The sequence below is a fragment of the Aulonocara sp. 'chitande type north' Nkhata Bay genome, linkage group LG3, assembly GCF_057382095.1.
Source record: "Aulonocara sp. 'chitande type north' Nkhata Bay isolate Kocher_YH1m ecotype deep benthic linkage group LG3, A_spYH_male_GT1.1, whole genome shotgun sequence".
In the NCBI taxonomy this organism is placed as follows: Eukaryota; Metazoa; Chordata; class Actinopteri; order Cichliformes; family Cichlidae; genus Aulonocara; species Aulonocara sp. 'chitande type north' Nkhata Bay.
This window is the reverse complement of record NC_141346.1, coordinates 3,038,305-3,062,562: the sequence shown is the minus strand read 5'-3', so window position 1 is coordinate 3,062,562 and position 24,258 is coordinate 3,038,305. Positions and strand designations below refer to the sequence as shown.

The window sequence follows — 24,258 nt, the reverse complement described above, 5'->3', positions numbered from 1 at the left end:
GATGAGGAATTGTAAATGCTTTTTGCTGGAAGACGGCAGCTCGTGAAAGGCAGATGTGCAATGCTTTTGTGCTGTGTGAACGACCATCGTTGAACATCTATAATCCAGTTTTAAGATCCCTTTTTGTCAGGTGTGACTGCACTTAAAGAGGCCTGGAGGCCTTTTCAGAGGCGTCTCTCTTCGTGCATGAGAGACAAAGGTGCCACTCTGCCTGCTGGCTTTGTTATCTTCACACCTCGGTTCATATGATTAGGTAGAGGATGATTAGGGGTCCATGACCCTTTTGGGGACTCTCCCATATGGCTAAATGTGGGACTCTCCATCAGTAGCTCCTTACACTATGCTGAGCTGGATGACTGAGAACCGACATACTTCCAGGTGAATGTAACGCTACGGAGAAACTACAGCGAGAGTAAACCTGCTAACTTTGGTGTTTTTTCAAGTATCGGGTAATTTTATATGTGACTTTTTCTATCAGGTGAACAAAGTGTGCATGCATATTCACGCTAAAGATAAATGCAGAGAAAGCGCAGAGTCTCTGCTTTCAGAAACAATTGGATTAGGTTCAATTGAGCGAACGGTTCAAACGTTACAGTGATTTAAAAACGTTGCAGAAACCTGTTGGATTGTGAGTTTCAGGCATTAAATGCAATTCTACATCCGGACACTAGAGGGCGCAGAGCGCGATGGTGGTACCGAGCAGTGTTTTGGGGCGCAGAAGAAGAATTTCACAGAAAGAACTTCCTGTTGTGAAGCTAACCCCAGCACAGCATGTGTGTCGTTTGTGTTCACGGTTTACAGAAGATTATTGTGTTTTCGTCTACTTGTTACCCAGGCTGACAGCAGCTTCACTGCCTCAGGTTAGTAAACATTACAATGAATGTGCACGGCGCACCTCACAGTACAGGCTGTTGTTCGGTCATTCGCACATCAGGATGCGGGTCATTGTGTGTACACTGTGGCTTTAGGCTGCAGGTTGATGGATGCTAATGCTAGCTGACTTGGCTAATGCAGAATACAGTGGAGCCCCGACTTACGAAAAGTTCAAGTTACGAAGGCACTGAACGGCAATACTTCTGCCCGTGTTACGGCAAAATGCCCGCGTAACGAAATCCGCTGGCTCTGATTGGCTGAGCCTTCAATGCCCACAATGCCTTCCGAATCATGTGACAACCCCTTGGCTTCCGTACTTGCTGTCACTACCCGATCCGTACCGGAAACCCGATCGGTACCCCGCATGCGCAAATCTTACGTCACTTCCTCTCTTTGCCAACATTGCGACATTCAATATATTTGAATGATACGGTTAGCGCCCAGTTAGCTCCTAGCATTTCTCAGCAGCTCTGCCTCCTTTTCGACTACCAGGACATTTAAACAATGAATAATCCGTATCCGCAACAAATTTTTGCTTTTCTCCTCAACAGAAAGCGTTCCCCGATTGAACAACAGCGCCGTAAAATAAGAAGAATGGTGCCTAATGACAGAGTTAATAATACAGACTTTATAATATGTCACGTGAAGATTCAGCAGCCAGATGAAGTGTTTACTGGCAATTGACAGTGATAGCAGACATTATCATCACTTTTCCAACAATCCTCTCCACACAGACAAGCATAAACACACTCGATTATCGCGAAATCAAATTTAACACACGTTTGTAATGACGCTAATTCAGTTTACAATAGGGTTCATTCGCTCAGTCAGCAGGTGGCGGTATCCTCGTACACTGGGGAGTACACTGCCATTAAAGGAACAGAAGAAGAAGAAAACCCCTGCACATGCGCGGTACGGATCGGGTAGAACCGATTTGTACGGTCTGACTTTGCACATGCGCAGTAAGGATCGGGAGTCCCGATCCGTCACTATCTTTTAATTTTTTTATTTTTGTCTACATTATATTAAATGTTTCATTAACGGAAACATGTTAAGAGATACTTGTTATTCTTAACATCTTAACAGATACTCTGACCTGTAACTATCGTAAAATGCTTCGACCGGAAGTAGACACCTTTCGCGCATGCGGGGTACCGATCAGGTTTCCGGTACGGATCGGGTAGTGACACCTGCGCTTCGCTGTTCCACTTGAACCACGCAGCTAGCAAAATGAAGCGTAAAGTAGGGCTGGGTATCGTCACTGATTTCTAGAATCGATTCAATTCCGATTCACAAGGTCCCGAATCGATTCGATTTAGTTCGATTCGATTTAAATCTGGGAAATTTTGACAGTCAGAAATATAATTCAGATCAGTACATTTACATATTTTTGTATCAATAAAAAGGAAGCTGACACACGCAAGACTTTATCACAGGTGTGAGCGTCACAGCAGATGCCTTTGTGTCAAAGTAGCTGAAGATAAAACACAGAAAAACATGAAGGTGATTTTCCTGTTCTGGGATTTTATTAAAATATTCTGCAGTACATCAAAAACGAAAGAAAACCATTAATCAACATATGAACATTACCTCTGACGTTACAGCGGTTTTATTACAGACACAGCATTTTGCATTTTGAATAATTTTAAAAAGTTTAAATTTGTTCAGTATTGAACGGCAGAAATTAGGTTTTCTTTTCGGAAGAATGTAAAAGGGAAAAAAACAGCGGCCGACAGCGCTGTAAGCAACAGTAGACTTGTGCGTAACAAGCAAGCGAATAATGAAGAAAGGGAAACTGTTCCTGAAGTATAGAGAGAGAGAGGGGGAGGGAGAGAGGGAGAGAGAGAGAGCTGCGCATCGCGATGGAAGCAAAACAGTAAAAGTGAATTCATGACGATGTTTATGTGAAGCGTTTGGATCTTCTTTTGCTGCTGGTTCGGTCAATATTGTTTGGAGAGACATCAAACTAACAGCTTTAGAATCAGCGCATAAAGGGCGTGAACACAAAGCGCCGACCCGCCGACAGATCAGAATCAGCGAGCTGTCGGCTTTCAGCCCCGACCGTGAGAAAGGCGCCATCTAACTGATTCTGATCCGCGGGTCGCGCTGTGTGTTTAAGTCTATGTGCAGAGTCCCTGTACCTGCTCTCATTTACTGTTTGGTGGTTCTTGAAATTTTGTGAGATGTCACCTGAGATTCTGGCATTTCGGGCAAAATAAATTTATATTAAAAATCGATTCAGGATTTTAATGAATCGATTTTACGTTATCCAAGCCAGAATCGATTTTAATCGATGAATCGATTATAAAAACCCAGCCCTAGCGTAAAGTACTGTCGATGAAAACAAAGAGAGAAATTATTGATAAATATGAGCGAGGTGGGAAACTTTGTGCTATTGCACGCGAGTATGGCCGAAATCCTTCGACCATAGGAACAATTCTAAAACAAAAAGAAGTCATCAAAGCAGGTAAACCTTCAAAGGGCACCACCATCATGTCCAAAAGGAGGACCCCCATACACGACGAGATGGAAAGGCTTCTCCTTGTTTGGATTAAAGACAAGGGAGAGACTGGCAATACCCCCACAGAGACTGTCATTTGCGAGAAGGCGTCCTCAATTTATAATGATTTAGTGAGTAAGGCAGCTTCCGATGAGCAGCCAACGGCATCGACGTCCTCGCAGGAGGCACCCCTAACCTCCCCAGAGTTCAGGGCATCGCATGGGTGGTTTTATCGGTTCAAGAAGAGGACTGGCAACCACTCCGTTGTGCGTCACGGCGAGGCAGCAAGTTCCAATCACACGGCTGCCGAAGAATTTGTTAAAAAATTTGAGGAACTTATAAATCAAGAAGGCTACATCCCCCAGCAGGTATTCAACTGTGACGAGACTGGCCTCTTCTGGAAAAAGATGCCGCGGCGTACGTACATCACCGCGGAGGAAATAAAGATGCCAGGCCACAAGCCCATGAAGGACCGTCTCACCCTCGCCCTGTGTGCTAATGCCAGTGGGACTGTAAGGTCAAGCCACTCCTAGTGTACCACTCAGAAAATCCGCGTGCCTTCAAGAAACACAAAATTTTAAAGGAGAGGCTCGAGGTTATGTGGAGGTCCAACCCCAAGGCCTGGGTGACCCGACAGTTCTTTGTCGAATGGGTCAACTTGGTTTTTGGCCCTGCTGTCAAGAAGTTCCTCGAGGAGAACGAGCTCCCCATGAAGTGCCCTCTGATCATCGATAACGCCCACCCCTCTGGCCTCGAGGACGATATCCTGGAGGAGTTCTCGTTCATCAAGGTTCTCTTCCTCCCTCCCAACACGACCCCTCTCCTCCAGCCCATGGACCAGCAAGTGACCTCTAATTTAAAGAGACTGTACACGAAACACATGTTCAAACGGTGTTCGGACATAACAGAGAGTACGCAGCTCAGCCTCAGGGAGTTTTGGAAAAATCATTTCGACATCGCTGCATGCCTCAAGTTGATTTCTTTGGCATGGCGGGAGGTGAGTCGTCGAACGCTAAATTCTGCTTGGAGGAAGCTGTGGTCTGATGCTGTTGCCCCTCGAGATTTTGAAGGCTTTGAGGGGGAACCTCAACCTGAAGTCAAGGTTGAGGAGATCGTAAATCTCGGCACCGCCCTGGGACTGCAGGTTGACGAGGAGGATATAAACGACCTTGTGCATGAACATCGAGAGGAGCTGTCAACGGCAGAGCTGCAAGAGTTGGAGGCGATGCTGCACTCATCAGTACAGCAACAATTCAGCGAGGAGGAGGCCGTCATACCATCGGCCGATATCAAGGACAATCACCCTGAAAAGAACTTTACCGCTCGTGCTATAGAGCATTTTGGTGCGTCTGCCTCTCCCACTTCAGATCCATTTTGAAAAGTAGACAGACGTCGTTGGATAGATTTTTCACAAAGAGGCCAGCAACAAGTCAACCTTCAGGTGAAAGTGTGCCTTAGAGGGCGAAAAGCGATGGAAGTAGCAGTAGTGATTAGTTCAAAAACATAAAAATGCACAAAAATGTAAAAATAAATGATAAAATAGATTTTTTTTTAATTATCTAAGTTTAAAAAAGTTTTAGTTTTAATGTTTAGAACGTCATGTACGTGCATATGTATGCATGCATACAGCTGACACATATATACACTTATTCCTCTAATTTTGAGTTATTGGTAATGTTTTACCCAAATGCGATACTTCTTAAAATACAAGCAGACATTACAAAGAAAGCTGAAGTGTTACTAATTGTGTAAAAATGTCTGAATTGTTTTTTGTTACCTTTCTTTTTTACTTGTAGTGTTTTAGATGTCAGGGCTGTTGGTGGATTAAAACTTTTTGTTAATAAAAATAATGTTCTCTCTGGTCTTTAATGTGCACTTCAGTGTCTGTTGCACTACCTCCTGATGTTTAAAGCCTGATTAATCTTTGAATTAAAAAATCAACAACTTTACACCTTAATGTTATGCCAGTTTCCCCCGTGGTGGTGCTGTATGTATGCATGCATACGTATGCTTTCTTCAGCCTCCACCACCTCCGCCACCAAGAACTCCGTCTCCAGCCAGCATCTTCTCACTCAAAAGGCGCGATGGCTGCTTCGATTTACAAAAAACCGTCGGGAACAGATTAATTTCGTAAGTCGGGGTTCCACTGCAGTGTGTTGCTGTGACATTTGTGAGGTTCCCTCCGACACACTCCGCCAGTCTTGTTGCTGTTAACAACAAAATATTAAAAAATCCACCATCTGTTCCACCGTCACCAGTTAATCTGGAACACCGGGTGATTTAACGCTACTCCGTGTTCATACTTGGAAGTATTAGCATGTTATTGACTTGGATACTATATTGTTTTAAGCCTTTGTGAATGTTTGTTCATTTTAAAGTGAAAACGCCATCTGCTTTTGGCACAAAACTATCGAATTTGCAGCTTCGGTTAAGTGGGATGGTTTGTCAGACATCACCGTAACATCATCCTACGGTAGGACCGTTTGTCAAACAGTGGTTACATGATGTCTGGAGACTTTCTGGTTCAGTTTTGTTTGTTTAGCAACTTTTGCTCATTTACGTAACTGCTGTTTTAGTCATGGCTTGTTTTCTTTGCGTTTGCTGGTTGTAGAAATGGTTTCTATGAAGCGTTTCTTTTAGCTGAACGAACTGCTCGTGTGCGTGCATGTTTTATACATGTGCTAAAGTTAAATGTCTTTGTGCAGAACATTGTGTGCTTTGGAGAAACAGCAGAGGATCAACAAAGGTTCAGTTTTAAAGTAGGTACTGCTCTGTGTCCAGTGTAGCGACATAGCTAGCTTTGCATCATACCGAGACACGCTACTGGTGCTATAAAGTGATGTGCAGAGTTTGTCTCTCTCTTTGTATTTGCAGTCCAAACAACATGGAGAAAAACATTGTGTACTGCCTGCTGTGCAACAAGCCCCAGCTGTTCATTTGGAATCACCTGAGCGGAGTGTGCCTGAAAGACGGCACAGCACAGGAGAGGGAGCAAGAAGCTTCCAGAGCTAAAGCCTCCCAGAAGCTGTTTTCCAGGGAAGGTCGACTCTGGAGCTTCTCGGAGCTGCAGGAGTTTTGCAAGGACGCAACATCTTGCACCAAACTCTGCAGTCGTCTTCAGAGTCGTGGCTTTATCATCACAGACACTCCCCAAACCTGCCCAACACAGAGGTCTGATGAGCTTGTTGCCACTCTGGCTCACACATACTGCAGGACACATACGCACTTTCAACACTGTCTTACTGTCACCTTTGCAACAGCTTTGATAAGAAGGAAATCCTCGCCGTGGCCAAAAGGGACATCGAGTATTTCCACCAAAAGCTTGCAGGCGGTGATTGCATCCCCAGCGTTGCCATGACAACGTTCAGGCAGTACTGCGAGGCCATCCTGATGTTACAGCACGGACTGACAGCAGGTGCTGTTCAGGAACTTTCTGTAAGAGCCGCCAACAAAAACAGTAAATTATAAGTGATAGTTGATGGAAGTCACCCTGAGCTCCAACACTTTGTCCCACACCCACAGGTGCAGGACTGGATGGAGCGAAGGGCAAGCTTGAGGATGACCATCCAGGAAGAAGAAGTAAGTCCTTTGTTCTCAGCAGCGACTCTCTTCCTGCTCTGTGTGGACCCTGGGAGGTGATTTATAGTTTTCATTGATGGCTCTTGTCTCTGCAGCTGTTGGAGTGCTACTTTAAGAACATCCGCCCAGTGTGCTTACAAAACCAAAGAGTTGGCAGTGACGACGGGGGCAGGTTCTTCCTGGGAGAAGGTGGGGTCCCTCTGACCAACCCAACAGGAGATGTACAGCGCCTGAGGGCCAGGTGAGTGCCGCACACCACTGGATCCATACTGGCAAAACTTTGCCAGTGTGGTCATAGCACTCAAACACATGTGTTGCTGCGTTTGTTGGTGGATGTAGAACTGCTTCACCTTTCTAATTTGGTTAGATACCTGCGCAGCGACACTGAGGATCCTGCGGCTGGGTCAGCATCACACTCAGCAGGAGTAGAAACCTCGGGACAGGCCAGGTATGCTTTTTGTTTTTATGTTACCACAAGAAAACCTGCGTTACAAGTTTCCACATCCAAACTATTGGTGGTTTCTCTCTCATTCTGTGTAGGTCCATTTCCACAAAGCACCTACCACTCAGGGAATGGGATGCCTTCCAGCAGACCTTCCCAGTAACCCTAAATGGAGAGCCACCTTCAAAACGCCGGTGTGTACAGGCTGGTTTTCCACACTACCGAGCCCACTACAAAAGGTGGAGGGAGCTTCAGCTTAAGCAGCGAGTTCAGCACATCCTCGGTAAGCCCGTCATGCTAATGGACGCTCTGCCTCCATTATTTACACCTCTAATATATACACATAGCTCAGCAATTCTTCACATCACAGAGGTTCAAATATATACGATTGACTCAGATGGTTGATTTGCAGTATTCCTCACGCCTCGCTCTGGGACAGGGTGTGCCAGAAGAGGCAACGCCCCTCAGCGTGCAAGAGTACAGACGGCATTAGATAAGGAGACCTGGAGCACCAACAAGCCCACTGTTGATGCCGTCCTACGGGCCTGGGTTGCTCCACAGCCCAGGATCCAGGACAGCCCGTCCCTCATGTCCTCGATTTCAGAGCAGAAATGGAAGGGCCTGGCTTTGAAGGACTTCGGGGAGGAAAAGGGCAAAGGTAAATGCACCTATCGTTTGGACCACACCCTCGTTTGACAGCAAGTCAACATTTCTAAAGAGCTTATGATGACTTCCTGTTGCTCACAGGTGTCATCGCCCTGATGCCCTTCAACAAAGGAGACGTCGTCTGCGACTACCACGGGACGTGCATCACCAAAGCTGCAGGGAATCAGAGGCGGCAGTCAGGGTCTCTCTTCTTCTATAGGGACGAGTGCCACAGGGCTGATGCCACTGCGTCCCCCTGTGCCTGCCACCTGCACAAGGACTCCTATAGAAGGCACATGAACCATTGCCAAAGGAATCCAAACGTGAAGCCACAAAGGTTCACCATGAACTTCCCTGCTGGTCCTCGGGAGAGTGTGCTGTTCATCGCCCTGAGGGACATCGCGGTTGGAGAGGAGCTCCTGTGGGACTATGGAGTCTAGAGATGGCACCGTGTTTTATGTCCCATATCCTACATTTGGATTTCTGCCCACACCGACATGACTCCAATAGAGTATTTTATAATCAATAAAACTGTGTTTTTTAATATATTGCTGCGTTTTGTATAAGTTCAAACTCAAGCTAAAGCTATTCTGTTATATATCTTTCTCAGAGGTGAAATGCCGGTTGACTCGGTCCATCCCTGATGGAGTCTCCCATAAATCCTTTGGCTGGACATTTGACTTGTCTTTATTTTTCCTTTGTTTGATGCTTTGCTTGGCTTTTGTTGTGTCTGACCTTTTCTGATTAAAAGGAAATTGAGCTCACAGGACACCATGTTGCCTCAGCTGATGCAGTCCTCTTTGCAATAATGTTTATTTCCAAAGGAATTTCTAGAAATTCAGAACAGTAAAATTCACAGAATGAATTAGAAGATAACTCTGATGTAGTTAAACTAAAATCCTCTGTGGGGGTTAGTATATAAACTCTTAACACCTAGTTAGCATGAATAAGTGTTGAATGATCAACTCCAGACAGATTTGGTATTCAACACTAAGTCAGAGTTAACGTTCCAACTCTCCAATAAGAGTTAAATTAACTTATAAAGACACTTTAAAAGAGCTGAAATCAAATCTGACAGTCTTCATTTGGACATGTTGGATTTTTTTTACTTTTTACTTTTTTTTTTCACTTTTTAACATGCATGTAGAAGCATATCACACGGAGGCTCTCCACCCACTGTGAGACAGGCAGTGAGTACTGAGAAACCTGCAGAACACTCATCATTTAGAGTCTGACGGGGGTTGACACTAAAATACTTTAAATGTTTAGCCTGAAGATCAGAGCCTTGGATCCCACATTTGATTCGCTTTGTACCAAAGCATCAAGGGTTTCACAATATAAGAAGGGTTCTCATATAATTCATGAGAGATGTGATGCTAACGATGCAGCTTTATTATCACTGGACGCTCGTCAGGCCTCGGACAGAATAGACTGGTCAGATTTATTTAACCTTCTCCCAAGATATGGATTTGGAAATCATTTTCTCAGATGGGTTCAACTTTTGTAACAAACAATAGTTTCTAAACCCGTCACATTGGAGTGTTCCACTCATCAGGGGTGCCCGTTATCTCCAATGCTATTCATTCTGACTATGGAACCTCTGGTGATGACACTTACAATGAGAGCTGTACTATTTGGTTTCCAGTTAGGAGATCGAGAGCAGAGATTGGCCCTAGGCCCTAGACTGGCTGTCTGTTAGCAAAGTTGCAAAATTAATGCTACAAATGGAGCTATTTAGACGATTTTCTGGCTATAAATGATTCAAAATCCTCCTCCGTCCTATTCCTGAACAAGGATGAAAGGTTATGCAGAGTTTTTATATTGAGTCACGTCCTCTGCCTCCTCCAAAAGAATCCTTTCAGAAGTTAAACGATATCTTTAATTGGTTAATTTGGAATAACAAAGGTCCTAGATGAAGACTTGGCTTGTTGTACCTGCCATATGAAAGAGGGGGTTACAATTCTCTGATCTTAAACTGTATCACTGGTCTGCACAGGTGCGCTCAGCCACGCTCTATTTTTCCACTGAGACACCTGCAGCCTGGATAAAAAGTGAACAAAAAACAGTGACAAACCTTCAGTTTGATCTGCATCTATGCTCTGCAAGCTCAAAAAATAAAATAATATATATATATATATATATATATATATATATATTATTTTATTTTATTTTAAAGTTTCCACTTGACAGAAATGTGTTTTTGTTTGAGATTCCCGAGGTTCGCACAGTGTCATCCTCCTGAAAAGGAAACACCTTGTGGCGTCAGGTGAGCTGCAAAAGGTGCTGTCAGTCACATGACCCTGAGCCTCAGCAGGAAGTCTGACCCCTTCATAATAAAAGCATGTTCTTCACCTGCACTAATCAGGCTGAGAACACGCTGGGCTGGAGTCACGTGATCGACTTGTAGTTCAAACACAGCTGTTTCCTTTCCCGAGTTCTTATCACATCTCCTAAACACATTTCCTCCACCTCAGAACGTTTCTATCAAGGAAAAGTGCTTAGGAAAGGAGGTAGAAGACCACTGAGTGTATGTGAACGTGAAGGGCTTTTATTGTGAAATGCGGGGTAGGGAAAAGTTGTTCCGCACATGCGCGGTAGAGATCCTGCGTGAGCAGAGACTAGTCAGTTTAATAAGTTTGATGATTTGTTTAAAATACAGAACAAAAGTAAACAAAGTAGGACGGTAGGGCATCATGGCGGCTTTATGAACGGTAAGAGGCGGGAACACGGCGGCGACGGTCAGAGGGAGGACATCAACAGGAGGAGGACCGGAAGCTGTTTGAAAGCCGTGAGCGGGAGTTTGTCAGCAGGGGGAGAAACCGGCACCCGGAGCGAAGACATGGACCCCCTGCAGGAGCTCCTGGACCGGGTCAAGCCCAGCACCGAGGCGGTGAGTCCCAGACTGACCCTGTTTGCCCGAACTGAGCGATAAATAACAGTCTACGTACACGCAGAGCCCTGCGTACGTAGACTGTCTGCGTCATGACGTAGGCAGAGCAGCAGCCGATCGCTGTTTCGAGCTAATTCTATAGCAGAAATCCACACAGAAAAGAGAATATAAGGATGTGAGCCTGTTTTACATTTATTATTGTGACCTCCGACCTGCTGCTTTGTTTCTTTAGGAGTCCCTGTGGTTAAAGAACATCTTCACCTCCATCTCTGAACACCTGAGTCCTGTGGTGTGTAGCTCCGCCCCCTCGCAGACAGGTGAGTTCCTGTTTGTTTGAAACAGCTGGCTGATAAATCAGCTGTACTTTAAATCCTTAATGACGATGTCCATGTCTTTTATGAAACCAAATACTATTTAAACCATTATTTAAACAGTGAAAGCAGGGCTCACCTGCCCTCACAGGTGTCATCAGAGCAGTCCAGTGTGTAGATGTGAGTGTGGTTCAAAGGTCAGAGCCATGAAGGTGACCGACTGTCAGTGAGGAACAGGGAGGACTAAGAGTCTGAGGATGAAGAGCAGCTGCTTCCTCAGGTGGTCCCACCTGTTGACACACCAGCTCTGGTGTCCACTTCAGGTGTTCTCAGTGGGCGGGGCTTCAGTTGTTTATGTTTGTGTTTACCCTTTAAACTTTGTTTTCCCAGGTAACCACGGTGACCTCAGCCTCTTCGATCTGAGCATGTGTGCGGTGCAGGCGATCCAGCAGCAGATGTGTGTGGCCCACAGCTTACCTGTCAGCTACAGGTAACGCCCGCTGACATCATCGCTGTAGCAGGTCACGTGACCTGGCCTTACCGCTGTCCTCCCGTCTGTCCGCAGGCTGCTGTCCGTCTCCCAGCTCGTCTCCCAGCAGCACCTGGCCTGCGTCAGCAACCTGTCCTGGAGCACCAATCGGCAGAGAGCCTGGGCCAGGGAGGCGGAGCTCGCCGTGCCGGGTCAGAGGGCGCTGCCGAGGGTCAACCTGCTGCTGATTGGCTGTCTGAGAGAAGGCCCTGACGGAGAGTACAGGCTGACGGACGCCAGCGGCAGCGTCATGTGTGAGGTGAGTCAGAGGGGGAGGAGCCTAACCTTAACCCATGGTCCATCAGCTGGTTAGTTCTCAGGAGCTTCTTCACAGCAGCGTCACTAAACCGGATCTGGTCAGAACTGATGGTAACGAGGTCACAACAAACTGCAGGTGTTCATGTGCAACGTGAATGAAATCGAATTCCTCTTTAATTCAGCTCATTCTCTGTGCAGGGACACAAGTGCTGATAGAGTCTGGTCATCACACGCTTCTCTGCTGATGTTTACATCAGCATGAAACAAGCAAACAAGCTCAACAGCTGACTTTCATTTCTGTAACTCAGAAACATCAGGACTTGTTAAATGTGAGCTGTGTTTATATGGATTCACTTAGCTGATCGATAAGTAAGGATGTAAAGACAGAGTCTGTCAGCAAGTGAGTAACTGTGCTGGCACAGACGTGATGACAGCAGAGCTTTATAAAGATGTGGAGCCTCCTCCTCACATAAAGTATACAGATAGCATCACCTGCAGTAACCTGACAGATTACAGTCAGACAGCTGCAGCAGGCTCAGTGTGGTCCTAGCATCACCGCACGGATTAATGACTCACAGTACTTGAAATGTGCAATTCCCTTGTGTTCTTATTGCTATTTATTCTATTCTTCCCTTTTCTATACTCTGTATTTGTATATGTGTATATTTCTGCTCACCTTCTGTAACTTCTGTCGGTGCTGGGCTGTTGGAAACCGAATTTCCTGGAGGAACGCAGCCGAGGGATCAATAAAGTTTAATCTGATCTGATCTAATCTAATCTGATCAGATCTAATCTAATCTGATCTGATCTGATCTGATCTAATCTAATCTGATCTAATCTGATCTACTGCAGCTATAAAACAAACGGCATCACTGCAGATCAGAGCTGATGAAGCTGTCATCATCAGTACAGGCTTCCAGCATCCACCCAGGACACACTCCGCCTCTCTCTCACCCGCGTCTCTCTCTCGCCCTCATCCAGTGCCTGTCTCTCTCGCCCCTGTGGCTCGATCGTCCCGTTTTCCTCCCTCACTGGAACTACATCCCCCACAATGCATCGGGCCAGGAAGAGGCCGCAGGCTTCTTGGAGCTGATTGGCTCCCCTGTCCTGTTGTGTCCTGGTGCTGAGCAGGGATTGGCTGCTGCTCCTGGAAGGGTGGAGCTAAGCGGAGCGGTGGGAGTCGGAGAGGCCGGCAGGCTGCTGAGGCACAGGTGGGTCACATGACCTCTGAACTGCAGCGGAGTTTCTGAGCAGTGTGTGTGACAGATGTGTGTGTGTGTGCTCCAGGGTCAAAGGTCAGCGGCTGAGCGTGTTCGGAGAGGTGGGCTCAGTCTACCCTCTGCTGGCCGTGGCAGGAACGACCTTCTTTTGCTTCACGCTGACGGATGAGTCGCGCTCGCTGCCCGTGCTCGTACAGGTACCAGCTCTCTGAGGATGATGATGGTGAGGAGGGACGATGAAGCTCAGTGTGTGTGTGTGTGTGCAGGACAGCAGCCGGCTCAGCTGGATCCAGCGTGTGTGTGTCGGGCAGAGCGTGTGTGTGACAGCTCTACGTGTGTGTGCGCTACGAGGCTGGAGAGGAAACAACATCCTGTGTGTGACGAAGCGCTCCGAGCTGCACGCCGACTACACGCACACACAGGAACACACACAGGAACACACACACTCTGAGTCCCTGCTGTCACAGCCTGCTGAGGACGACTGTGAGGAGGCGGAGCATGAGGAGGTGGAGCTGGACCAATCAGCTGTGAGGATAAAGCAATCCGAAGTCATCAGCTACCAGGTGAGAGTGCTGTGAGCTCTGATTGGCTACCACAGGTTTGTACCTGTGTGCTGATTACTAAGCCTCCTCTGCTGTGATAGGGCACGGTGACTGAGGTTGTGAGTGAGGGGGCGGGGCTCTACGTGCTGGATGGGAAGGTGGGTCTGTGCGTGGCCTATCAGCCGGCGGCGAAGAGGAAGCTGAGGGCGGGAGACAGAGTGGAGGTGAGTCACATGACGTGACATCATCATGCCCGTTTGTGTTCGTGGCAGCCACGACTAATAAAGTTTGATGGTTCCTCCTCCTTCAGTTGCATCACGCCCACTTCCTGTACCGGCCCTGCCCGGACTTCCCTCCCAGCATGCTTTGCACCTGCCTGCGCTCCAGCCTGAGGGTGACGGCCTTCAGCAGGGCGGGAGGCTCGCCACCCGACAACCGCTGCCCGGGAGATGGGGCGTTACCACGGTTACTGCTGCAGAGAAACACAGATGTGTCCGATTACCTGTGGACCTGTCACCTAAGCTCGCAGCTGGCACACAGGTGAGGCTCCACCCACCACCACCTGTCCACAGTCAGAGACAGCAGAGCCTAACCTTTGTCCTCCTGTCCTCCGCTGGCTCTGGCTTGTTTCCTGGTCCTGGTTCTGGTCTTGGTCCTCAGTCTGGTCCAAGGTGTGTGGAGGCAGCAGTGTGTGTGCTTGCTGTCCTGGAGGCTGATGGAGACTCTGAGCAGAGCTGGAGGACGAGGACGCAGAGACATCTACGCTGAGATGCTGGACGAGCCTCACACCTGTCCTGTGACGCAGGTAGGTCCCACTCTCACCTGTCTTCCTTACAGGTGAGTGTGGAGCATGCTCAGTGTGCTCTGTGTCCCTGCAGTACAGCGTGTCCTCGGCGGTCCGGCAGTACCTCGGTGTGTCGGAGCTCCTGGAGTCCCTGCAGACTGGCTGCTGGTCTTCGGCCCCTCTGAGCTCTCTGCTGCCCCCTGATGGCTCCAACCTGACCTCCGCCCAGATCAACGGGTTCCTGTCCTGGTCTTGCAGGACTCTGTCCTCCGAGCCTCGGGGTGGAGATGCTGTGAGGTAAGGTGACAGCAGCTCCCACATGAAGTCGTGTGATTACGTACCAATGGTTTTTGCCGGTTTGTGTGTCAGGCAGCGCCCCCTGCTGCTGGTCGGCGTGCTGGAGCTGCCGTCACAGACGTCTGAGTTCAAACACTCGATGCAGCTCAGAGACGCCGCGGGAGCTGCAGCCTGCGTGCTGACGGAGAGCAGCGAGGAGGAGGAGGGAGCGCAGAGGGCGGTCTTTAACAGCGCCTGGATCGGTACAATGCACGCACACAGACACACACACAGGGACACACAGCTTTATTCTTTAATGTGTGTGTGTGTGTGTGCTGCAGGTTGTCTGGTGGGTGTGGTGCAGTTCACCATGGTGACAGAGAGATTCCTCCAATCAGATTTCCCCTCCTACCAACACCTGGACCAGGACAGGTTCATCACACACAAACACTGCAGGTACACACACACACAACCTGCAGCATGCTGACTGCTCATTGGTCCATTCTGTGATGTAGGAGGGCGTCTGATTGGTTCAGGATGTGAGCTTCCTTCCTGGTTGTAAACATTATGAGTTAAATAAAGCTGGGTTCAATTCACAGGGTTTACCTGCAGTTCTCTCTGGACCACCTGCACATCCTGAGTCCATCTGTTGCCATGGAGACACACCTGAGACACAAGGGGGAGGAGCCAGGAGGGGATGTCACTGCCAGGAAGCAGACAGTAGAAGAAGAAGAAGAGACTGCTGGGAGTAAAAGGAGGAGAAGAGAAGAAGAAGAAGCCAACTCCGGCAACCCCTGGCCCTGTGTCTCCATGGTGATCAGGGTGGAGCAAAAGGAGGGTGTGTCCTGGAGGAATACAGGGGCGGAGGCAGAGGATCAGGAGGCAGGGCTGAGACTGTGCTTCTCAGTGAAAGCTGCTGTGATTGGTCCAGTGGTCAGCTGGAGGCGGGACCCAAAGAATGAGCCAATGACAGAGAAAGAAAGTGAACAAAAGCAGGAGAGAAAGGTGAGAGACGCACCTGTGTGTGTTTACCTGAGCTCACCTGGATACACAGTTACGTGTGTGTGTGTGTGTGCGTGCAGGTGGTGCTGGTGTTCTCAGGTGTGTGTACGCGGTGGTTTCCTGTCCTCCAGCCTGGATGTTTCTACAGACTCATCGCCGCTAACACTCAGGTATCAACCCAGCTTTGATGATGTCACTAAGGGGCGTGGCCAGAGGTTTCCCTCATCGGTCTCTGCTCTCTGATATTAGTACACATGAACAGTCACATGATCAAACCATGTGGCTCTGCTCTTCGATCAGGCTGGTGATCGATGACGGGACAGGTGAGGCTCACGTCTGCTTCTCAGCTGCTCTGGTTCGTGCTCTGCTGGGATTGGCTGATGCTCAGTGGGAGGGGCTTCAGAGAGCTCTCAGGGTCAGAGGTCACATCAGAGTCTTCCCTCGTGGGCAGAGCCAGGTCAGTAGCACCTGTCAGGTGTATATGTTAACCTGTCACAGGTGAGTCACGTGCTCATCGTCGTCTTTAAACTTTATTTTGTCTTTAAAATTTAAGATGAGGCTTTAACTTTGAAAGGACACATCCTGTTTGCATCCTGGTAACAGCTCCGTCTGCTCACACCTTACTGCTGAACTGGTTTGGGGGCGTGGCCACTTCCACCTTTAAAAGTCTGTAGGTGTGACGGACCCACGCTGGGCCCACGTGAACAGGAGGGAGGGGCCTTACAGCCGTGTGTTTCAGCGAGACTCAGGTCGTGCCCCTGACTCCACCCACTCGACCTGATGAAGCAGCAGGTGGTGTAGTTCTGAGGGTAATCAGGGCTGACTGTGAACGCCACACCTCCCACATGGAGGGTGGAGACCACAGGGGAGGGGCAGGACAGCGAGAGGCATTTAGGACTCGGGTCACACCAGGAGAACCCACAGGGCCCCTCCACCCACAGGTGGAGCTGTGTTAAAAGACCCTGCAGACTGAAACGTCCTGTGGTCAGAGGAGGTGAAACGAGAAGAAGATGCAGCTACAACCCAAAGAACAGCGTCCACACAGTGAAGCACGGTGGGGACGCTGTGGGGGGGCCACCACAGAGAGAAACAGGCGTCCTGCAGGACGTTTCCACAGGGCCGAGCCGTGAGTCTGCAGAGACATAACCTCTGTGTCTGTCTCAGGTGTGTGACGGGGACGCTGACGACTTCCTCCTCCACTTCCTGTTGTGTCTGTGCAGCAGCGATGTCATGATTCGGCCGCTCAGCCTCACCTGCAGGAAACACACCAACCAGAGACCAGAAGGTAACCCCACCCTCACACACCACCCTCACCACCCTGACTGCAACCTTCAGAGTGTGTGTGTGTGTTTCAGAGGTGAGGAGGTTCACTCGAGGAGACAGAGAGTTCCTGACCAGACTGGCTCCTCCCCTTCAGCTCACCTGTCTGCACCTCCACCCTGACTGAGCTCCACCTGCTTCGTTCTGACTTCATCTGTTCTACGTGTTCGTACAAATAAAACTTTATAGTTCCTCCTCCTGTCACACGGTATCTCACCTTCACTGACCCTGACGCTGGTGATCAGGGTCAGAGGTCACACGAAGCTCTCTGGGTTTAACAGGTCATGTGACCCTTCTACAGGAAGTGATCCCTGTGAGTGGCGCCCACATCGGAGACGTTCTCAGATGGTGATTCATGAAACCTAATTGGTAAAACTAAACACTGAACGTGTTTCGGTTTGTTTACAGAGGTCAGACGGTGAAAGCTTCAGCCTGACCAGGAAAGAATCAGTCCTCTTTAAATCACACTTACTTTAAATGAATTCCTCCTCACCTTCATGTGTTTTGTATTATTGCATCTTATACTGAAAGAGTTCATCCATCGACACATTTGAATCCTGCAACATTTCACCGTGTCAGTTTGTCATGAATTGGACTATTTTAGGATTTCAGTTCATCTTTCCAATAAAGCTGGCAGCTCTGAAACAGCTGTTCTCTCTGAGGCTGTTTTGCATGTAAATAAAAGTGAAATAATTAAATGTTCTGTGAACAGACCGTCCAGTGGAGCTCCTCAGGGCTCTGTGCTTTCACCACTTTGTTTTCTATGCTAATGAGTGTCAGAGCACGTCAGCATCAGTCCTTCAACATGGTCACAGCCTCTGATGAAGGTGTTCAAATGTGGCTTTTAATCCAGGTTTACACTTAAACAGTCTCCATGAAACGGGCCTCTGCCCTCATTCATCCTGGAGATCACTCGTCTAAACCAACCAACATAAAGAATGTGATGTTTTCAAAGCGAACACGTACACACAGTTGTTATGGATACGATTAAATGTAGGAGCGATGATTTGTGAAATCCTACATGTGTGTTCTAACATGCTTTAATGATGGCACGAGCTGACAATGAATAACATAAAGTTAATAGTTAATCTGCAACAAAACTTTTTCACCGCTTCAGTTTTTGGTCTTTTCCACATACGGTTGTTGTTGTCATGGAAACAGAAACCAATCGGGCCTTGGACGGACGTCGGGAGTTCTTAACAGCAGCTCGTTGTTCATTCTGATGTTGTTTTTTAATTATATTTTATATTTAATATCATATATTGGCCTTTTTCAGCTTTATCTGAAGGGCCACAGGTCAGACTCCACCTGGGCCTGCCGCTCTCAGCCTCACTCTGAGGAAGCCCACAGTCTCTCACAGTGGAAACTACACCGGGGGACCCCATCCTTGGGGTGGACCCATTTTTGTTGTAGCGTGTTTTGGGGTTTAAAAGCCACAGAGACACGGTGCTTAGAAAAAATGCATTTCAGCTGTGCTGATGCTCCTGACACGTTGGAACGTTGGGTTGTGTTGCGTGGTTGAGAGGAGGCGGCAAAACACCTAGCAGGCTAGTCGGAAGAACACACCGCTCTCAGCCTCAAGTTGTGTGTTGAACATGCAGACTAACAGACTGCAGCTGTCAGCAGCCACACACACTTTCTATTCTTCAAATCAAATCACAGTGAAACATGTTCACTGACAGCTCAGCTTCAGCATCGTCTTCATGCTGTGACTGCAGCCGTTCAACTCTGTTTGTCTTTAACCCAAATCATCACAACATGCAAATATAATCATCAAAATGATGTGACTGGAAGGATGCAGCAGTCTGTGCTCCACCTTTCTCCTCCACACCTGCAGGTGGAGAACATGGATGCATGAATCTCTACAGAGTTCTTTGAATATTATCCGTCTCATCAGTTTTCAGTGAACAAAACTCCTCACAGAGCCAAAATAAGCAGTTTGTATCCAACATAACTCAGCTGGACTCTGATGCTCCGTATAACAGCCACACATGAGTCTGGATTCACTCAAAGCATTGAACAAACTTTATTGGAAATGAAGCTTTTGGACATTTGTTCTCTGATATTTGCTCTTCAGCTCGAGTCTCCATCAGTGGGAACATTTCCTGATTCAACTTTTCTTCTGTTCAAATCAAACTCCATGAGAATCAAAGTGTGAATCAGAGTCCTGATGATCAGATTCTATAGAAACATGGAGACTGTAGAGGATTTACACTCAATATGTTCATTTGTTCCCTTCAAGAAAAATCAATCATTCATCCAATTAAATCAGTCATTGATCAGTTTGATTGACAGGACAGATGATCAGAGGTGCAGAGTTTTTACCTCCATCATTCAAACAGGGACAGAAGTATGGGTGGAGTCTGTGAGTGAAGGAGCAGCCAGTAAAGGAGTAGATCAGAGCTGCAGCACCTACATCATAAAAGGAGACCAGACCCTCCTCATAATCCACAAACACCCCCACCTTCTCAGGACCAGGATGGAGACAGAGGGGGACTAGAGGGTCAGCATTAGCATTGTACTCATTTCCATTTACCAGCCCTACAGTCCAGAAACCATCCTGAGGACTCAGTGTGATGTCTCCCTTCCTGTTGATCGACTCTGTGGCCACTCCTAAATCCCATTTAGTCTTTCCTTTAACCTGAACCTCAAAGTAAAATCTGCCTGAAGAGAAACTCTGCTCTCCTAAAACACAAACACACTTAGAAAATCTCTCTGGGTTGTCTGGAAGTTTCTTCCTCACATCACTATGATAAACTTGTTTTCCATCATCAGACAGGATGAGGTTAGGATGAGCTGTATCAGGATCCAGAGTCACATCCACCTCATGCTGCTGCACCCTCTGCAGCTCAGCCTCTAACAGCTTCTTCTTCATGGGTTTCCAGACTGTCTCCTCCAGCTGAGCCACAGCTCTCCCCACAGTCCCCTCATATGATGGTGGATGAACTCTGACCTCTGTCCAGTCCTTGCTGGGTGGAGCTTTCAGGGAGGAGAAGCTTTGGAGGAGGTGGAGGTGGTCTTCAGAGCGTGAGAGCTGCTCCACCTCAGAGCTTCTCTCCATCAGCTCAGAGATTTCCTGTTCCAGATCTTTGATGAGACCTTCAGCCTGTTTCTCTGTAGCTTCCTGTTTGTCTTCGATCTCCTTCATGAGCTCCTTCAGGCGTCTCTCAACAGACTCCATCAGAGCCGTGAGGACCTGAACACCTTCTGCTTTCTGTCTGTCTGCAGCATCTTTACTCATCTTCACCGACTCTGTGATCTCCTGAATCTTCAGTCGTCTCTTCTGGATCATCTGCTGAATCTCAGCCTCTGTCTTCTCCAGCTCTGCCTTCTTTCCTTCATATTCTTCTCTCAGAGGAACAAACTCGTGGTTCTTGTGGTCTAAAACAGAGCAGAGCATGCAGACACATGTCTGGTCGGTCTTACAGAACAGCTCCAGGAGTTTATCGTGCTTCGTGCACATCCTGCCTTCCAGGTTCTCCACAGCATCAACCAGCTGATGTCTTTTCAGACCTTTCAGTGTCAGATGAGGCTCCAGGTGAGTCTGACAGTAGGAGGTCTGACACACCAGGCAGGACTTCAGGGCCTTCAGTCTGGTTCCAGTGCAGACGTCACAGGGAACTTCTCCTGGTTTGGCAGCTTGTTGCTCTGAGCTGCTGCTGCTGGCTTTCTGCTGAGCTTCACGTCTGAACTGAGCAACCATCTCAGAGATGAAGGTGTTGACCCTCAGCTGAGGTCGAGTGTAGAAAGTCTCTTTACACATGGGACACTGACAGCTCTGATTCATGTCCCAGTGCTGACTGATGCAGGTTTTGCAGAAGTTGTGTCCACATGGTGTAGAGACTGGATCAGTGAACACATCCAGACAGATGGAGCACAGAAACTGATCTTCAGATCGCAGATTGCTGGCAGCAGACATGTCTGCACTCTGAGGGAGAAAGAAGAGAAACATTTGATTCAAAATTCACTTTAAATTTCATTTTACAAAGAGAGAAACAAGCGTCAGTAGTCTGAGGAGCTTGGAGAGAAAAGCGTCTGGACTTCTTTGAGTTTCTTGAAGACGTTTCATCAGAGAAGCTTCTTCAGTTCTCAGAGTAACTGGTGGAGACCCAGCAACACACTCAGACACAAACTGGTTCATCCAAACACAAACCTAACATCGTAGTGTCTGCTGTACAGTGCAGCGTCCAGATGGACAGGATCAACGTTTGGGGATGAAGATAAATACAGTCGTTACAAAGATGTGAAATTGTTTCTCTGTTTTACAGAAGGTCCAAGATTCATCCAGATCATTTGTATACTTGAATAAATCAGTTTGTTGGATATTTTCCATCAATCACTGTGAAGTAAACTTCGACCTTGTTGGTGACTGAACACTTCTTATTGTACGTCCAGATCAACGAGCCATTAATATTAAACAGTGACTGTTCCAGTAGAGCTGACAGTGAGGAGGACGATGAATCACAAACCTCAGAAATGTGTTATTAACTGTTGATCCAGTATTTTAATGGCATTGATGAGAACATGTTTATTCAGAGGTGTCTGTATATTTGGTCCATTTGTGCGTCAGTAAAAACTGTCCTGTTTTCTCTCACAGATACTGGAACATCCTCACAAACTCAGGATGTGGAAGAAGATGAACTTTTCCAGTCACTCGCTGGGATACATCATTCATGTTATTCTGGATCCTCAGAAAACATTGATTTATTTTTGTGTTTCACATATTTGTTTGTCCAAATCAAAGATTGATGTTAGTAGAGAAGAAGCCACCATGATAAAGCCTGTGTGTGAAAACGAGATCAGTGGATTTGATCAAAATCCCATTTAAGGAGGAATTCTGTCCTCCAGTTTGTTTAAATAAGCTTTGGGATTAAACAGCATCATCTATGTTTGTGTCTGATGACATGTTTGATCCAGGTCAGCTTGAATATCACAGCTGATGTGTGGAACTCTGACATGTTTAAAGCCTGATTATCAGGATGATTCAAACACATCTGTCTAAATAATGAGATTCATGTTTCCACACAAAGTTATAAAGTGCAGCATCGACTGTTTTCTGAATGATTGAGGATCATCTGTGACTCTTACAGGATACACTAAGTCAGATAATCTTTGTAAAATGTGTGAATGACTTTTTGAAGTACTGACCAAAATCTGCTGGTTTACAGTATCAAAGGCTTTATATCAATAAAGAATAAATAGGTGTTTTCACGTCTGTAATCCTTATGATCAATCAGATCCAGAATCAATCTAAGAGGAACAGGAAGTGATGAATAACCAGGAAGTGTGGAGTCAGTCTGAAGTCCAGAGCACAGCCTGAGTCCACAGTCCTGAGCAGAGCCACAGTGAGACTGAAGCAGCAGCTCGATGCTCCTACAGTGGATCTGTGGTTACATGAGCAGCTTTCTATGGATCCAGTGTGACTGTGATGAGTCCTGATGAAGTGAACAGAGTGAAGATTTGTGTAGAAGCAGGAAGTGTGATCAGCTGCACTCACCACTGTTGCTGAGAGGAACCTGATGGACTCCAGTGAATCTTCTTTTAGAGACAAACAGGACTCGACTGCAGCTCTGCTGCTGCTCTCTCACACTTTCACTTCTGCAAAATGACGTTGAGCTTCTTGTTTTTCAGCTGTTGCTCCGCCTCTTCCTGCCTCTCCCTTTACAGGAATCAGCCGGTCTGTACTCAGTGACTGTGTGCAGCGGGTGGGAGGAGTGAGGAGTGGTGTGTGGGTTCACACAGTAATGACGGCCTCAGGTGATCAGGAGAAACTCACCTGGATTTCCTTTTTCCACAGCAGACTGAGAGCTTCAGGTGGACCCTGAAGGAGGTCTCAGACACAGGTGGTAAAAGTACACACAGTGTGTACTGAAGTAGAAGTACTACTGTTAAAAATACTCCAAGTACTAATTCAACTTCTTTACTCAAGTAAAAGTAAAAAGTAGTGGCTGTGAAATGAGAGTAAAAAGAGCTGATTGAAGAACATTTCTAACACGTGTTTATACAAAGCTAACTGACTGTGTGACTAACTAACTGCTGTGGTTTGGAGTAGAGATTCCTGAATTTACCAGGTGCACCTGAAGGCAGCACAATTTAAACCGTAAATAATGATGTAGGTGCGCAAATCCTTTTCAAGCTTCACACCATCGAATGAGCCGGCTTACGTTTGTTGCACTTCTACACCAAGTTTTACGCTCGCGTTTCTTCGTTGCTGATTTTTGTTCCACAAACCAAAAGAAAAAAGATTCAACCTTTAATATATTTTCATGTGTGTTTCCAGCACTGTGACATATCACACACACACATGCTGAGTGTGTCACTGATAAAGCTGTGACACAGCAGCTCACTCAGTCCAGTCCAGGTAACAGACTCACCTGTTAGCAGCAGCTCTGCCCTCACAGAGCTCAGCTGCTTATTTCAGTCAGCAGGAAACATTAATATTATGGACTACAGCTGTCTGTCAGGGCCGTTCAAGGACACAACGTCACACACAGGTTTAAACTGTTAGACTCATGAATACCCACAACGTTCGATGCACATTTCTCTTTAACAGGAGCAAACGGCCTGATCAGATAATATAAGAACTCATAAAAGCTCATTTATGTAAATCTCTGCTTGGACCAGTGAAACAGTCTCACACTGATTAAACACCATCACTACTTCAGTAATGACAGAGGGGCGTAGGCGTGCTCGTGGGACAGCTTCCTCCAGCTGTGGAAACCAGATGTGGAAGCAGACTCCCTGATGTTGCAGTCCAACACCAGTGTGAGCAGAGAGGACTCAGCTGCTGGGCGGAGCTTATCTTCCTGTGCTGTTCAGCATGAAACTCTTCTTATGTTCCCTCTTCAGTCTGATCCTGTCTAACAAACATCACTGTTCACCTCCTCCTCCCTCTGTGACTCCTTCATGTCCACTTTACTCCTCAGTAAGTCTCCACAGCTCCAAAGCAGCTCTGCATTCAGAGTTAGTCCACGTTCTCACCTCCATCTTCAACCTTTCCTCAGCCAGAGTGTTGTGTCTGTGCTTCCACAGGCCCCGCTGGTTTACAAACTTGTTCCTGTTAACGGAAACAAGACGAACAGCTTTT

The 24,258-nt window shown here is 47.2% G+C and overlaps 2 protein-coding genes and 1 pseudogene across 15 annotated transcripts; 2 read left to right on the top strand and 1 right to left on the bottom strand.

Moving 5' to 3' along the window:
* The first annotated feature begins 701 nt into the window (after window positions 1-701).
* Window positions 702-8,808, top strand: LOC147333508 (uncharacterized). 3 transcript variants are annotated; one of them, XM_086268152.1, is made up of 10 exons: window positions 702-860; window positions 6,079-6,132; window positions 6,248-6,544; window positions 6,634-6,808; window positions 6,896-6,952; window positions 7,048-7,193; window positions 7,320-7,400; window positions 7,493-7,677; window positions 7,807-8,052; window positions 8,142-8,808. In XM_086268152.1, the coding sequence occupies exons 3-10, from the start codon at window positions 6,258-6,260 to the stop codon at window positions 8,477-8,479; spliced, it is 1,515 nt and encodes a 504-aa protein (XP_086124278.1). In that variant the 5' UTR covers window positions 702-860; window positions 6,079-6,132; window positions 6,248-6,257; the 3' UTR covers window positions 8,480-8,808. The 3 variants fall into 3 exon arrangements, with proteins under 3 accessions (XP_086124278.1, XP_086124287.1, XP_086124271.1); XM_086268161.1 differs by lacking the exon at window positions 6,079-6,132; XM_086268145.1 differs by lacking the exon at window positions 702-860 and having other exon boundaries at window positions 6,065-6,132.
* Window positions 8,809-10,607: 1,799 nt separating this feature from the next.
* On the top strand, window positions 10,608-22,391 carry LOC147333506 (CST complex subunit CTC1-like). 12 transcript variants are annotated; one of them, XR_015125574.1, is made up of 17 exons: window positions 10,608-10,929; window positions 11,162-11,246; window positions 11,631-11,730; window positions 11,806-12,028; window positions 13,009-13,238; window positions 13,315-13,444; window positions 13,514-13,810; window positions 13,891-14,013; window positions 14,100-14,329; window positions 14,450-14,594; window positions 14,668-14,870; window positions 14,943-15,112; window positions 15,191-15,305; window positions 15,449-15,854; window positions 15,932-16,021; window positions 16,152-16,308; window positions 21,769-22,391. XR_015125574.1 is itself a non-coding variant. In XM_086268101.1 (17 exons), exons 4-17 carry the CDS (start codon window positions 11,666-11,668, stop codon window positions 16,164-16,166), a joined length of 2,442 nt encoding a protein of 813 aa, XP_086124227.1. In that variant the 5' UTR covers window positions 10,886-10,929; window positions 11,162-11,246; window positions 11,364-11,520; window positions 11,631-11,665; the 3' UTR covers window positions 16,167-17,885. The 12 variants fall into 12 exon arrangements, 4 of the variants coding, with proteins under 4 accessions (XP_086124192.1, XP_086124247.1, XP_086124227.1 ...); XR_015125568.1 differs by having other exon boundaries at window positions 16,152-17,136; XR_015125567.1 differs by having other exon boundaries at window positions 16,152-17,484.
* LOC147333507 (E3 ubiquitin-protein ligase TRIM21-like) lies at window positions 19,287-21,527 on the bottom strand (annotated as a pseudogene).
* Window positions 22,392-24,258: the final 1,867 nt, after the last annotated feature.

What these genes read in the sequence shown, in the direction of transcription:
- LOC147333508 (XM_086268145.1), top strand. Translation starts at nt 6,065, where the DNA reads ATGTCTTTGTGCAGAACATTGTGTGCTTTGGAGAAACAGCAGAGGATC. An exon ending in AACAAAGGTTCAGTTTTAAA is followed by an intron (nt 6,133 to 6,247) that starts GTAGGTACTGCT and finishes TTGTATTTGCAG; the next exon opens with TCCAAACAACATGGAGAAAA. An exon ending in GAAACCTCGGGACAGGCCAG is followed by an intron (nt 7,401 to 7,492) that starts GTATGCTTTTTG and finishes CATTCTGTGTAG; the next exon opens with GTCCATTTCCACAAAGCACC.
- LOC147333506 (XM_086268066.1), top strand. Translation starts at nt 10,744, where the DNA reads ATGAACGGTAAGAGGCGGGAACACGGCGGCGACGGTCAGAGGGAGGAC. An exon ending in GCGGCAGCGTCATGTGTGAG is followed by an intron (nt 12,029 to 13,008) that starts GTGAGTCAGAGG and finishes GCCCTCATCCAG; the next exon opens with TGCCTGTCTCTCTCGCCCCT. An exon ending in GGCAGGCTGCTGAGGCACAG is followed by an intron (nt 13,239 to 13,314) that starts GTGGGTCACATG and finishes TGTGTGCTCCAG; the next exon opens with GGTCAAAGGTCAGCGGCTGA.